This window comes from Ranitomeya imitator, chromosome 4, assembly GCF_032444005.1.
Source record: "Ranitomeya imitator isolate aRanImi1 chromosome 4, aRanImi1.pri, whole genome shotgun sequence".
In the NCBI taxonomy this organism is placed as follows: Eukaryota; Metazoa; Chordata; class Amphibia; order Anura; family Dendrobatidae; genus Ranitomeya; species Ranitomeya imitator.
In genome coordinates, this window is record NC_091285.1 from 85,739,341 (window position 1) to 85,755,494 (window position 16,154).

Here is a 16,154-nt window from a genome sequence, read left to right on the forward strand (position 1 = left end):
ACTATGTAAAAAAAAACACAATCGAGCCAACAAATTTCAAATTCACACATAAAAGTGCATGTACAAAGATTATGACAAAAAAAAAATCTGGATAAACTCGAAATGTGAATAATTAAAATGTGAATATATTAGATTATCAATAGAATTCATGACCACATTCAAAGTGCAGAGAGGAGGACAAGAGGAATAAAATATGGGGGTAATGTACCTTTAAGGGTCACTGAGCCCTAATACCACGCACACCACAATGCGCATTTTGGAAAGACTTCCCCCTCTCATCATTTGCATATCATTAACAAACCTACCAATCCTGTGATTTCTGTAATTCCACGACTTCTCCTTTTTGGTGTTGCAATTTCATTGTTGAGCAAAGTATAAAAACATTTATCCCATTAGGTAAATGCCAAAATTGAAATAAAAATCTAATTTTTTAGGAACTATTACTGTTACAGATTTCATTCTGCAGTAAAACTGAATCTCCTGGTTCAGCAATAGCAAATTTGCACAGATGTTTTTATTTATTTAAAGGGAATGTCACATTTTAAGGTCCACTTCCGTCTGTTTGTCTATCGGTCACGGAAATCCTGCGTCGCTGATTGGTTGCGGACGGCTGGGCGCGACCAATCAGCGACAGGCACAGTCCGGCAGTGAATTGGCCCCTCCCTACTCCCCTCCAGTCAGTGCCCCCTCCATACTCCCCTACCGTCAGCGCCCACATAGCGTTAGCAGTCCGTTAATCGGACTGCGTTACACAGCGGCATAACGCGGTCCGCCAACGCTGCCATTACCCGTGTGACCAACTTTTTACTATTGATGCTGCCTATGCAGCGTCAATAGTAAAAACATGTTAAAAATAATTTTAAAAAAGTCATTATATTCTCACCTTCCGCCATCCACGGCAGCCTTTCCTGCTCCTCACGACGCTCCGGTCCCAAGAATGCATTGCGGCAATGACTCCAGATGACGTAGCGGTCTCGCGAGACCGCTACATCATCACATGTTATTGCTGCAATGCAATACTGGGAACGGAGGAGCATTGCTAAAGGCCTGGGTTGGATCCAGGGGCCCCCGGAAGGTGAATATATAACTATTTTGTATTTTAATTCTTTTTTTTAACAGGGATATCGTGTCCACATTGCTATATACTGCGTGGGCTATGCTATATACTGAATGGGCTGTGATATATACATCGCTGTGCTATATACTACGTGGGCTGGGCTATATACTGCGTGGGATGTGCTATATACTGCGTGGGCTGTGCTATATACTGCGTGGGCTGTGCTATATTACGTAGCTGTGCTATATACTACGTGGGCTGTGAGACTTTCGCCCCGGGCCCTCAAAAAACTGGAGCCGGCCCTAGCTTTACTGATTGTTCTCAGCCGGCCGGGCGCGACCAATCAGCGACAGACGCAGTCCGGCTGCGAATTGTCGCTGGATTTGAACTACGCTTCGCTAATTGGACGCGCCGGCCGGCCAAATCCTGTGTATTCATTGCATTATTCTGAAATCTTCATAAATAAATTAAATACTTTAGGAATAAACTACATACATATTCTAGAATACCCAATGCATTAGAATCGGGCCACCATCTAGTTAATTATATAATCGTTTATTTAAAAAAAAAAATTAAATGTTTTAACATTTATCAAGTTTTTTTCTGTAGCCGCTGAGTTTGCATTTTACTTTTTATCTGAGCATGACACTCACAGTACAGTGAAATACAGTAGCCCTGAAGAACAGGGACTGTGGTTGGTGTCCAACTCTATCCCATGGGCTGTGGCTGCTTCTCTGCGACTTGGGCACGTGCCCTGGGCTGTAAAGTTCACAGCTGTGGGGGAGCCAGGCGCCATTTCAGTGTAGCTCAGAGATTGGCGCTACCAGCCATCTTCAGTGACATTGTACACATCTCAGTATCACCTTCTAGTCGCCGACAAAACATCCCTGCCTTGTGATTCTAAACTTTATCCTCCATTATCCGTTTGCAAAAGGGGAGGGGTGATCTCAGACATGTGAGCAGATCCCGCCCACATTTACTGCAGTCGTAATGCGAGCTACCAATAAACTAGGTTTTCCTAGCAAATATCAGCAATAGCACCTCCTAGTGTTTTAGGTTTGAAAATATCAAAACTGTAATTATTTTTCATATTTTATACAAAGTAAATAAAAAATAAACAATACTTTACAGTTCTTCAATTGTTAAAAAGAATGTTAGAATGTTTCTTGGCATATTCCATTTAAGAAAGATTCTGAAGTCTAAAAAAAAAAAAAAAGTTTTGCAAAAATAAGATGTTTTGTTTGTATTGCTAATTTCTAAGACCCATCATTTTCTTTATTTTCCTGTGTGACGAACAGTTTTATGGATACCAATTTAGGTTACATACAATACATTTTAATTGCATTTTCTTTTTAGGGAGATTGTTACCAAACACCTACAATTCTGGCTTTTTTTTCCTCATTATTTGCGGCTTTAACGCATGAGCTCATTAATTTTTATGAAAGTTGTGATACCACACCTGTTTTGTTTTTCCAATTTCCTTACTTTAAGGCTATGTTCACACCTTGCGTCGGGTCCCTGCGGGTTCTCCCGCAGCGGATTTGATAAATCTGCAGGGCAAAACAACTGCGGTTCTCCCTGCAGATTTATCGCGGTTTGTTCCGCGTTTTCCGCTGCGGGTTTCCGCCTATACTATTGATGCTGCATATGCAGCAATATGCAGCATCAATAGTAATGTTAAAAATAATAAAAATTGGTTATACTCACCCTCTGATGTCCGGATCTCCTGGGCGCTGCACCCGGCGGTCCGGTTCCTAAGATGCTGTGGGAGAAGGACCCTTCGTGACGTCACGGTCATGTGACCGCGACGTCACCGCAGGTCCTGGTCGCACAGCAACTCTGACCGGACAGCCGCGTGCAGCGCCCAGGAGCTCCGGACATCAGAGGGTGAGTATAACCAGATTTTTTATTTTTTTACCACAAATATGGTTCCCAGGGCCTGGAGGAGAGTCTCCTCTCCTCCACCCCGGGTACCACCCGCACATTATCCGCTTACTTCCCGCAACGTGGGCACAGCCCCATGCGGGAAGTAAGCGGTTCAATGTATTCCTATGGGTGCAGAATCGCAGCGATTCTGCACAAAGAAGTGACATGCTGCGGGTTGTAAACCGCTGCGTTCCCGCGCGGTTTTTCCCGCAGCATGTGCACAGCGGTTTGCGGTTTCCATAGGGTTTACATGTTACTGTAAACGCTATGGAAACTGCTGCGGACCCGCAGCATCAAAATCGCGGCGGTTCCGCGGTAAAAACCGCTAAGTGTGAATATAGCCTTAATATGGGAACAGGAAGAAGATTCAAATTTTTGTATTTAAACTTTTCGAGTCCCTTCAGGGGATTTGAGCCTGCAATCATCCAATTACTTATACTTTATATTGTTCTATCAGTGTGTGTGGTTTATAGTGAAAATCACAATCTGATTTACTGATGGGTGGCAGAGGTTCACAGAAGGACCGAGATGACACGGACGGGGTCTTCAGCAGGCCATGGTAACCCATTAGTGCACATAAGCACTCAATTTAAGTATCACTGTCAGACATTTAAATAGTCAGCAGAGATTCAAACTCGGCTCATGTACCCATTTGCTTTAGGGGTTAATAGATGTTGGCACAAATAGGAAGACCAGTCACTGGGTCATCTAAGCAACAAACTGGTAGCAGCTGGGCCCAGGTGCAGAAGTGACCTCTAGTAGTTGTTGCACCCAGACCTAGTGTCATGTGATCTGTCTCCAGCCTTATAAGAAGGTATTACCTCAGATCGGAAAGCTGCTGTCATGAGAGGACTGCTGGAACGTGACGTTAGGCATAGTGGCCAGAGTGAAACCTACCAGGAGGTGTTTTCTTACACAGACATGGAAAATATAATGAAAACAGTAAATAGTTCTCTAAACTTTTCTTTTCCAGACCATGAGATCACGGTCAGGAGTGGATGGAGTAACCTGGTTGAGCTTGGCTTCGGGGGAGTAGAGGACATGGTCACACTGCCCTTCCAGCAGGCAGAGGTGGTACTGGTCATGTGACGATGGGCTAATGCATCATGGGACTGGCACACTTCCCATTTATTTCTCAGGGTCCCCCTGCATGTGAGATGAAGAAACTTTGCAACCAGCCCTGATTACAACATATCTACAAACAAGGCTTATGTAGACATTGGGGGAGACTTGTCAAGCTAAATATCACATTTCTGGCATAATTTCTGCGACTTGCCCAAAAAGGGGGTATTGTCTTGCTATGAAGAGGCGTATCCTAAAATGCGATTTGGGGCACCATGGGATTAATGCACCATCACTGTGGTTATTAAGGGAAATTTGTCATCCGCTTTTTACTACCTAATCTGAGAGCAGCATAATGTAGAGACAGAGACCTTGATTCCAGTGATGTGTCACTAGGCTGCTTGCTGTAGTTTTGATAAAAATCAGTAAATGACTATCACTAGTGGATACATGAACATGTTGCTATGTAGTCCTCACTATTCTTGTGCTCTGTATAACCCCGCTCTTATGTTGACTGGCAGCTTTCTGCCTATGCAGTGTACACAATTCAGCCAGTCAGTGGAGGTTTCAGAGTTATACAATGCTCAACACTCAGAACTGTGCGATTTGTAACAAAACAAAGATTTCATCAACACTTCAGCAAACAGCGCAGTAATTGACACATCGCTGCAAATAGGGACTCAAATGAGTAGCAAAATCCTGGGGACCAGTTCTCTTTAAAGGGTAACCTGTATGCAGACTGAACCATATTTAGATTTTGTTTTACAGAATGACGGATTACAATATTGGTATAGTGACATTCTTATAGTGTTTTTTGCGCTATAAAGCAAATGCGGCTGTTTAGTGGGGTAAAGATCTTGACACGTTCCCTTTAAATAGACTTCTAGCTTGCCAGTACATCATTGAGCTTCAGAAACTAATTACATATATTCTTAAAAAACTGTGTAAATGGAATTCCATTCCATTATGTAATGTACCCCGAAACCAGATGTGATCATTAAAAAGAAAGCCATGATCAGGCCAAGCCCCTCACAGATGCAACGTAGCAAAACTAGTGTGTGGCAATGCCCTTACTGGTAAACCCCAAACTGATAGCATAAGAATGAGCTATCCTCCCCTCCGAGACCTCCACACCCTAAATGTGGCTAGGAAGGGGGTCACAAAGTGAAGGTGACAGCGACAATACTGCTCAATAAAAGAGGCCATCCTCACAGGAAGTGGATGAAACTAAGATAATGGTGATACAGGATCACTTTATTAAAATACACAAAACACGTTTTGGGATTGGACTGATCCCCTTATAATAGGAGCATATAATACAGAAGCTTGCTGTGCGGTATATATCTGTATATATACACATAAAAAAGGTGCGCAAGTGCGGCAAAAATAAACATACATACAATTATACAAATAAAGTGCACACAATTCCCAATAAATAGATCTGTAAATTCATTCATCTATACACAAAAGAAAAGTTATAAAAATTGTTCATTACAAAACCATTAGATCTCTATAGTTATATGTACATAATTATATATATATATAGTATATTATATATGTGCGCATTTAAACTGGAGCCAATGACCAAGGTTACCCTAACACCATAGTATCTGCTACAAGAGGCCAATGTCACAGATGACAAGATGTTGGAGAAGGTTGGCAGTCACTTCACTGTAGGACAGCATTGGGGACATAAGGGGAAGGACTGTGCGTCCATGGGGATGTACAGTAGAGCAAGTAAAGATGGAGAGACCACTGAACAGGTCACGGTGTAGCAGGCCAGACAGGGAACACAAGGGAGGTACAGAGGACAGGCCAAAAGAGGTAGAAGTGGGCACCAGAGGAGAGAAAAACATTTGGAACAGTCACAATGGAACAGGACGCGGCTGATGGAAGTCATGTGGTCTTACAACACATTCTAGGACAACCAATGATGAACAAAAGTTATCAAAAATACATGTTCAGACAGTTAGGGAGGTGGTAAAGGGGTATTCCCATCTCTAAGTTACTATCCCAATATATAGTAGGTGTAATAATAAAATTAGAAAATAGCTCAAATTAGAAATATCTAGTTCTTCTGATTTGCTACATCACTTACCGTATGTGCAGGAATTTGCAATAACTTCGATATCCATGGTTACGACCATCAACAGCTAACCATCACTACACAAGTAGTCCTATCCATAGATACCAAAGCTACGGCAATGCCCTGCACACAGGGTAAGTGACATAGCAAATCAGAAGAACTATACTACATTTTTAATTGAAAGTATTTGCTAATATTATTACACCTACATGTTGGACAGGATGTTGAAGATGGGAATACTCCTTTAATGGTGTTTTATGTAATCATGCTTAAAGAGGGTCTTCCAGGAACGTAATTCGGACCTAGCGTTAAGTGATTCCATCCTAGCACAGGAAAGTGACTATTTTGTCATATATTGTCACCATACTGGTTCCCCGACATTGCTCGCTGCTACCTCCTTCACTGAGACACTACAGTCCGGTCCAACACTGTGGGACAAGGAGAGGTGGCAAGTCTGAACCACAGTCCCACAATTCAGGACAGGCAGAGGCATCATGGTTCAGACTTACCCCCACTCCCCATGCCACTCTGCCAGCCATCGGTCACAGTGGAGAGGGTAGCGGGAAGCACACAAGGCCCATGAGGGTGACTACACATTAGTAATAGTCACTCTTCAGTGCCATGGTGGAGTTCACTTTAAACCATTCCCTGGTCCTTCTCCATTATCAGCGGCAGGTAAGTAACGATGTAATGTCCCCACCGAGACCCTCCGTCCGTGATGGTGCTACAAAACGGAAAATGAGACAACACAACACTCCCTAACCCACGTACCGATGTTCCCCATGTCTCGGGTGTCATGCCCTCACCATTTAAAATCTGGGTTGCTGTCAGTGTAGGGAACAATCTCCAGGGACTGAAAGCCTGAACACAACTGGAGCAGGATCAGGAATGTAGAAGACGTCCTCCATCAGGACGTCCTCAAGAACGGTTCCACTCACGGACAGCAAGTGGACTTCTTAAAAATGGTGCGGATTGAAACATAGTACATTACAACATGGCAGCACTTTCTGACAGAAATTAAGTTTTATTAAAAGAAAACAAAAAAAATCCTTAAAGGGGTTTTCCCAAGAGCCAAAGTACATTGTAATCAATAGATCTTGGAAAAATAACTCACCATTGTATGCGTGTAAATAAAATGTTCCTGTGCTGCGATAATCTTACAAATGTGCCCCTGCTGTGTACTGTGTAATGGCCGTGTCTGACTGTACAGGAACATGGTCTGATCATATCACAGCTCCTGGGCAGGGGAGGAAGCAAAAGAATATACAGACATTACAGCACTGGATCACAGCGGATTCTTTCTGTGAGGTAAAACATTTTGCTGTCTGTTTTTAAACAATGTTTTACCTCACAGAAAGTAGCAGCTGTGATCCAGTGCTGTAATGTCTGTAGACTCTTTTCCTTCTCCTGCCCAGGAGCTGTGATCCCCTGCTGTAATGTCTGTATCCTCTCTCTTTCTTCCTCCCCTGCCCAGGAGCTGTGATATGATCAGACCATGTTCCTGTACGGTCAGACACAGCCATTACACAGTACACAGCAGGGGCACATTTATAAGATTACCTCAGCACAGGAACATTTTATTAAATACATCCAATTATTATTCCAAGATCTATTGAAATAAATAATCTTTCGTTTGTGGGAAAACCCCTTTAACCATGAAATCTGGGACGTTTGGAGGTACAATATATCTAAACCCCTTTAACCATGAAATCTGGGACGTTTGGAGGTACAATATATCTAAACCCCTTTAACCATGAAATCTGGGACGTTTGGAGGTACAATATATCTAGTTTGGAAACATCAGAAAAAAAGATTAGGGTTTAGGGGGTTGACAAGACAGAACATGAGGTCTAGACAACTTTCTCAAACCTCAAGGTGCCCCCAGGTTGTTGGACAGACCACACAGTTTCACTAGCGCTTCTGGAGTAGCTGTAGAGTTAACCCTTTCAGAGCGATTTATACTATAACACCTGGTTCAGGTACATTGAACAAGATTTTTAATTTTGACATGGCATCATCACGTTCTAATACATGATGCCCCTATAAGAAAAAAAGAAGCGGTGGTCTAAACCAGGGCTTGTCAAGCTTTTTCAGTGTTGAAGTCCATGCCAAGAGAAAAAAAAATGTTAATCAATTTTCTTTCACCTCCTAAACTATGTATAAATTAAAGAGAACCTGTCCACAGGATCTAGCAGTGTACAGTGAGGGTGCGGCCATGATGGCGCTATTACACCCAGAACACTGAGACCCTTCAAGGAATCTGATGAGTAAAAGGCCGTCCCCTTACTTTACAGTGAGAAAGCCTGCTGAAAGGTTCTCAGCGTTGTGTCACTTACTGTAGTTCTGATAAATCAGTTTTATCAGCAGGAGATCATCACTAGTGGCCTAGTAAATCTGCTGCAGTGTAATCCTCCATATTCATGAGCTCTGTATAACCCTGCCCCACCACTGATTTGTAGCTTCCTGCCTATGCAATGTACACTTAAAGCTGCTAATCCGTGGTGTGTGCGGGATTATACAAGACTCAGCATTCAGAGAACCGATAGATGCACAGCAGATAACACAATGATTTGATCAAAACTGCAACAAGTAGCCCAATAAGCAACACATGGCTGGAATCTGGGTCCCGATACTATGCTGCACTCAGAGGAGGCTAAAAAAAAACAGAACACAGATCACCAGTCATTATGCCGCTATACCATGCACTGGAGCCCAGAGAGGACGCCCCATATAAAGTGGCGCTCCTGACCTGTGGATCTGGCCGTCCTCCTACATAATGCACAGAAATCACACTCCCTGCAGTTCTCACTCCTCTCAATGATTCCGGGTGAGGACTCTACCCCTGTCTCTGATGGGCATTTACTGGGGCGGTCATGGCCAGTAGTCCTAGGTTATTTGGCCATTGTACACACTAACCTAGATGATGATAAAAAAAAAAAAAGCTATGTATAATGTAATTTAAGTGATGCTAAACAATTGCATATTGACAGAGTAAAGTGCTGGAGATTGGCATATGCCGCTTACTTGGGGGGTGGCCACCTAGAGGGGTAGTTCATAGATCTCATTTGCCTGCGATTATATCCCTGACCTAAAGTTTTATTAATTAGTTTTCATTTTAGTTTTATATAATCAGCTGAGCCTTGTTTATTAAAGGGGAATCTGTAGGGAAGATAAACCACCCATAAAGCAGATATGGCCATGGAGGTTTTTGAAATGTAAATCCATAGACACCTTTATATCTTCTATCTGCTGTTGCATTCTCAAGTAATTAGTGTTTTCATTCATATGCAAATGGCGCATTTAGCTCTCTGGGAGTGACAGAACTTTCCTGGCCTCTACTTCCTGAGGTTGGTTCTCCGCCTAGTACCAGCCTCATGAACATTACCCGTTTTTCTTGCCTGGCGGCTGACATCACACAATGAAGTAATCACTCAAGCTAAAGAGGCTTATTATAACAAGGGGAAACAACTTGGGGAGGCAGAGGCTTTATTAGCGTCCTGTCATGCCCAGCGCAGATCAATAAAAACCTAGTTATTGAAGAATGCAGCAACAGATAGATGATATAAAAGTGTAGATGGATTTACTTTTTAAAGCCCTGCATGACCTTGTGTGTATTGGAGGATGGAGGGCTGATCTTCACAAATTCCTTTTAAAAGGGGATGTTCAGCTCTTAATTTTACTAAAAGCTTGGAATGGGAGAAAATAAATACGTGATCTGGTTTAAAACCTCCGACAGAGTCCAGTAATGGACTGCGATGTCTGGACCGGCTGTGGGTCTCTACCTAAACTCAGCAGCCTCATCGGCATATATGAAACTGGCGAGTACAGGTAGCAGACCCGTGGCCGGTCTGTAAGTCGCGGTCCATATGTTTAACCACCCTTACCAATACCATCCAGGTGCTTCCAGTGTCCCCCGCCGGTCTCTGTATCCTTTACAAATGAATATGTGACCTCTGCAGTGGACACCAGTGGTCACCGCTGCAGTGATCTTATGTCCATACTGGAATGTTATCCCTAGAGACAAGAATACAGAGAACGGTCACAGGACTGGTAAGGTGAAGATTACTCTTATTTTCTACCATTCTAAACTGTAGTTATAAAATCTCAAAAGGCCGGGCAACCAGTTAGGTGGCAACGAGACCAGGAGATACGTACATTACAGTCATTCGCAAATAAGTATCCAGTAACTGGCACGGATGACCCTCCTCCTTGGCATCTGAGCGGGCAGAGATCCAGTCCCATGCGTCCTAAGCCAAAGGAAACACAAATACACAGTGTCGTGATGGTACAAGGAGGCGACTGAAAGACACAGCAAAAAGAAGGTTAGTGACAGCGCCCTGTGTCGGCGGGCAGCGGTGGCACAGCTCTCAGAATAAGGAAAAGGACCTAATTAAAAACCTTCTTTAATAATGGATTTAGAAGTGCATCAAAAGTCATCAACGATATATTTGTTTTCCATGTGTAATACAAAACATACTGTTCAGCATCTATACATAAACCTTTAGTCTATAAATACAGAGATATATACATGGCAGACATTTAGAAAGAGGAACAAGCTTCAGACTGGAAATAAATTATCAGGTCAACTGGCAAAAATCACAAATTAACAAAATTTCATTTAAAATGTTCTCGTTTAATCATTTGTTTCATGTTCACATAATCGTCACCGACCGGATCTGCTCTAGGCCCAGATGCAATGCATATTGTAGAAAAGAGAGCACTTTATTGGATAACCTATGTACCTGGGGTCTACACACCGCGGGCGGCATAACACGGACACACAGCATGCCTAGAGCCCTGCCCAGCGACAGGGGGCCACCGCCTGCCCAGCCTGGCCATTTGGTAACAAAATAGCTTCTAAAATATTCTCATCATCTTTGTGCTAAAGTCAAATGTTATTAGCGACATGAAAGGACCTGTGTCTGTCAGAGCGCCATCATCAGAGCGGGTGTAGAAGAGTTCGGGGCGAGTCAGGGGCAAACACCATCCTCTCTGTAGGAACAGGGTTCATAGATAAGGTTATTACTCTGTTTAGCAGCTGCTTACTGTTAGAGGTGGGGAAGTGGACGACATCCAGCGATGGGAGTGACTGGCAGTCTGTGGAGGTGGAGGGCGGTGCTCCCGACGACTTCGGAACAGTTCGCTTCTTTTCGTCGTGTGTGGCGCGCTCGCGGGGATCAATCGTCGTCGCCGTCGTCGGCCTCCTCCTGCTGCTGCTGCTGCTGCTCGGCGGCGCGCTTGTCCCGCTGCTTCTCCTGGATCTTCTTCATCTCCTCCGCGTACTTGCAGAACGTGTGCCCGAATTTGGCCCACACTTTGTACGGGACGGTGATGGAGTTGCGGTAGGTGGGCTTCACCTCGCTCACCCGCATGAACACCCCGTACTTATTGGAGCCGACATCGAAGAAAAAGCGCTTGTTGTCCACAGTTAAGGAGGTGCCCTCGGGTAACTCTGCGGGCTCCTCCTCCACCCCGTAGTCGTCGATCAGCTTGGCCAGGGCATCGCGGAACTCGATCAGTCCCTGCGCCGGCAGCGCGATCGTCTGCCCCTGTGTGGAGCCCAGGCCCGGGCCGCGGTTCACCGTCTGGCGGATCCTCAGGAAGCGGCCGCGCTGGTTCTCCTTCAGGTCCATGTAGTACTTTCGGTTCTCCCGGACCAGGAACTCGCTCTTCAGCGCCCGCCGGGGCTCGTCCTGCGCCATGTCGGGGTTGCTGGGTCCGAGCTGCGCATAGTGCTCGATAAAATCCCCCAGGTAGTCGCGGAATTCCACGGCCACGGACATGGACAGGGTCAGCCGGCTCTTATTGCCCCCAGCCCCGACCTCCGCTATCTTCAGGAAGCGGCCCTTAGCGTTCTGCTTAACGTCCAGGTAGAAGCGTTTGTTCTGAATGTCCACCCGCTTAGAGGCCAGCTCCTGGGTGTCGTGCTGCAGAGCCGAGCCCCCGATCCCTGAGGCGGGGTGTAACGAGCTGCCACCGGAGCTCATCGCCGCTCCTCCTTGCTCGCTTCCACTGTCTCTATCCGCCATGATGCCGCCTGCCTTCTTCCCCTCTCCCTGCAACTCCCACAGACAGGACGCGGATCTCGCGAGAACCGGAGACAGGCGGCGCTGCGGCGGAGGGGGGCGCTCAACTTTCCGGAAAGTTGTCTACACGGTGTGTGGGTGAGAGCCCGCCTCACAGAATAATGCCCGCAGTGTATGGGTGCCCACCTCACAGAATAATGCCCGCACTGTGGGAGCCCACCTCACAGAATAATGCCCGCAGTGTATGGGAGCCCACCTCACAGAATGTAATGCCCGCACCCCACCTCACAGAATGTAATGCCCGCAGTGTATGGGTGCCCACCTCACAGAATGTAATGCCCGCACCCCACCTCACAGAATGTAATGCCCGCAGTGTATGGGAGCCCACCTCACAGAATAATGCCCGCAGTGTATGGGTGCCCACCTCACAGAATAATGCCCGCAGTGTATGGGTGCCCACCTCACAGTATAATGCCCGCAGTGTATGGGTGCCCACCTCACAGTATAATGCCCGCAGTGTATGGGTGCCCACCTCACAGAATGTAATGCCCGCACCCCACCTCACAGAATGTAATGCCCGCAGTGTGGGAGCCCACCTCACAGAATAATGCCCGCAGTGTATGGGTGCCCACCTCACAGTATAATGCCCGCAGTGTATGGGAGCCCGCCTCACAGAATGTAATGCGCGCACTGTGGAAGCCCGCCTCACAGAATGTAATGCCCGCAGTGTATGGGAGCCCGCCTCACAGAATGTAATGCCCGCACCCCACCTCACAGAATGTAATGCCCGCAGTGTGGGAGCCCACCTCACAGAATGTAATGCCCGCACTGTGGGAGCCCACCTCACAGAATGTAATACCCGCACTGTGGGAGCCCGCCTCACAGAATGTAATGCCCGCAGTGTATGGGAGCCCACCTCACAGAATGTAATGCCCGCAGTGTGGGAGCCCACCTCACAGAATGTAATACCCGCACTGTGGGAGCCCGCCTCACAGAATGTAATGCCCGCACCCCACCTCACAGAATGTAATGCCCGCAGTGTGGGAGCCCACCTCACAGAATGTAATGCCCGCACTGTGGGAGCCCACCTCACAGTATAATGCCCGCAGTGTATGGGAGCCCACCTCACAGAATAATGCCCGCAGTGTATGGGAGCCCACCTCAGAATAATGCCCGCAGTGTATGGGTGCCCACCTCACAGAATGTAATGCCCGCACTGTGGGAGCCCACCTCACAGTATAATGCCCGCAGTGTATGGGAGCCCACCTCACAGAATGTAATGCCCGCAGTGTATGGGAGCCCACCTCACAGAATGTAATGCCCGCAGTGTATGGGAGCCCACCTCACAGAATGTAATGCCCGCACTGTATGGGAGCCCACCTCACAGAGTGTAATGCCCGCACTGTATGGGAGCCCACCACACAGAATGTAATGCCCGCAGTGTATGGGAGCCCGCCTCACAGAATGTAATGCCCGCACTGTATGGGAGCCCACCTCACAGAATGTAATGCCCGCAGTGTATGGGAGCCCACATCACAGAATGTAATGCCCGCAGTGTATGGGAGCCCGCCTCACAGAATGTAATGCCCGCACTGTATGGGAGCCCACCTCACAGAATGTAATGCCCGCAGTGTATGGGAGCCCACCTCACAGAATAATGCCCGCAGTGTATGGGAGCCCACCTCAGAATGTAATGCCCGCAGTGTATGGGTGCCCACCTCACAGAATGTAATGCCCGCAGTGTATGGGTGCCCACCTCACAGAATGTAATGCCCGCAGTATATGGGAGCCCACCTCACAGAATGTAATGCCCGCAGTGTATGGGAGCCCACCTCACAGAATGTAATGCCCGCAATGTATGGGAGCCCACCTCACAGAGTGTAATGCCCGCAGTGTATGGGAGCCCACCTCACAGAATGTAATGCCCGCAGTGTATGGGAGCCCACCTCACAGAATGTAATGCCCGCACTGTATGGGAGCCCACCTCACAGAATGTAATGCCCGCAGTGTATGGGAGCCCACCTCACAGAATAATGCCCGCAGTGTATGGGAGCCCACCTCAGAATGTAATGCCCGCAGTGTATGGGTGCCCACCTCACAGTATAATGCCCGCAGTGTATGGGTGCCCACCTCACAATGTAATGCCCGCACTGTATGGGAGCCCACCTCACAGAATGTAATGCCCGCAGTGTATGGGAGCCCGCCTCACAGAATGTAATGCCCGCAGTGTATAGGAGCCCACCTCACAGAATGTAATGCCCGCAGTGTATGGGAGCCCACCTCACAGAATGTAATGCCCGCAATGTATGGGAGCCCACCTCACAGAGTGTAATGCCCGCAGTGTATGGGAGCCCACCTCACAGAATGTAATGCCCGCACTGTATGGGAGCCCGCCTCACAGAATGTAATGCCCGCAGTGTATGGGAGCCCACCTCACAGAATGTAATGCCCGCAGTGTATGGGAGCCCACCTCACAGAATAATGCCCGCAGTGTATGGGAGCCCACCTCACAGAATAATGCCCGCAGTGTATGGGTGCCCACCTCACAGTATAATGCCCGCAGTGTATGGGTGCCCACCTCACAGAATGTAATGCCCGCACTGTGGGAGCCCACCTCACAGAATGTAATGCCCGCACCCCACCTCACAGAGTGTAATGCCCGCAGTGTATGGGAGCCCACCTCACAGAATGTAATGCCCGCAGTGTATGGGAGCCCACCTCACAGAATGTAATGCCCGCACTGTATGGGAGCCCACCTCACAGAATGTAATGCCCGCACTGTATGGGAGCTCACCTCACAGAATGTAATGCCCACACTGTATGGTAGCCCACCTCAGAATGTAATGCCTGCAGTGTATGGGAACCCACCTCACAGAATGTAATGCCCGCAGTGTATGGGAGCCCGCCTCGCAGAATGTAATGCCCGCAGTGTATAGGAGCCCACCTCACAGAATGTAATGCCCGCAGTGTATGGGAGCCCACCTCACAGAATGTAATGCCCGCAATGTATGGGAGCCCACCTCACAGAGTGTAATGCCCGCAGTGTATGGGAGCCCACCTCACAGAATGTAATGCCCGCACTGTATGGGAGCCCACCTCACAGAATGTAATGCCCGCAGTGTATGGGAGCCCACCTCACAGAGTGTAATGCCCGCAGTGTATAGGAGACCACCTCACAGAATGTAATGCCCGCACTGTATGGGAGCCCACCTCACAGAATGTAATGCCCGCAGTGTATGGGAGCCCACCTCACAGAATGTAATGTCCGCAGTGTATGGGAGCCCGCCTCACAGAATGTAATGCCCGCACTGTATGGGAGCCCACCTCACAGAATGTAATGCCCGCAGTGTATGGGAGCCCACCTCACAGAGTGTAATGCCCGCAGTGTATAGGAGCCCACCTCACAGAATGTAATGCCCGCAGTGTATGGGAGCCCACCTCACAGAATGTAATGCCCGCAGTGTATGGGAGCTCACCTCACAGAATGTAACCTCACAGAGTGTATGGGAGCCCACCTCACAGAATGTAATGCCCGCACTGTATGGGAGCCCACCTCACAGAATGTAATGCCCGCAGTGTATGGGAACCCACCTCACAGAATGTAATGCCCGCAGTGTATGGGAGCCCGCCTCACAGAATGTAATGCCCGCAGTGTATAGGAGCCCACCTCACAGAATGTAATGCCCGCAGTGTATGGGAGCCCACCTCACAGAATGTAATGCCCGCAGTGTATGGGAGCCCACCTCACAGAGTGTAATGCCCGCAGTGTATAGGAGCCCACCTCACAGAATGTAATGCCCGCACTGTATGGGAGCCCACCTCACAGAATGTAATGCCCGCAGTGTATGGGAGCCCACCTCACAGAATAATGCCCGCAGTGTATGGGTGCCCACCTCACAGAATGTAATGCCCGCAGTGTATGGGAGCCCACCTCACAGAATGTAATGCCCGCAGTTTATGGGAGCCCACCTCACAGAATGTAATGCCCGCACCCCAC

At 47.5% G+C, this 16,154-nt stretch overlaps 1 protein-coding gene across 1 annotated transcript; it reads right to left on the minus strand.

The window, feature by feature from the left end:
* Positions 1-5,278: 5,278 nt before the first annotated feature.
* On the minus strand, positions 5,279-12,198 carry PURA (purine rich element binding protein A). Its single transcript, XM_069763858.1, has 2 exons — positions 10,287-12,198; positions 5,279-10,145 (listed from the first exon to the last, which is right to left on the minus strand). Exon 1 carries the CDS (start codon positions 12,158-12,160, stop codon positions 11,309-11,311), a length of 852 nt encoding a protein of 283 aa, XP_069619959.1. The 5' UTR covers positions 12,161-12,198; the 3' UTR covers positions 5,279-10,145; positions 10,287-11,308.
* Positions 12,199-16,154: the final 3,956 nt, after the last annotated feature.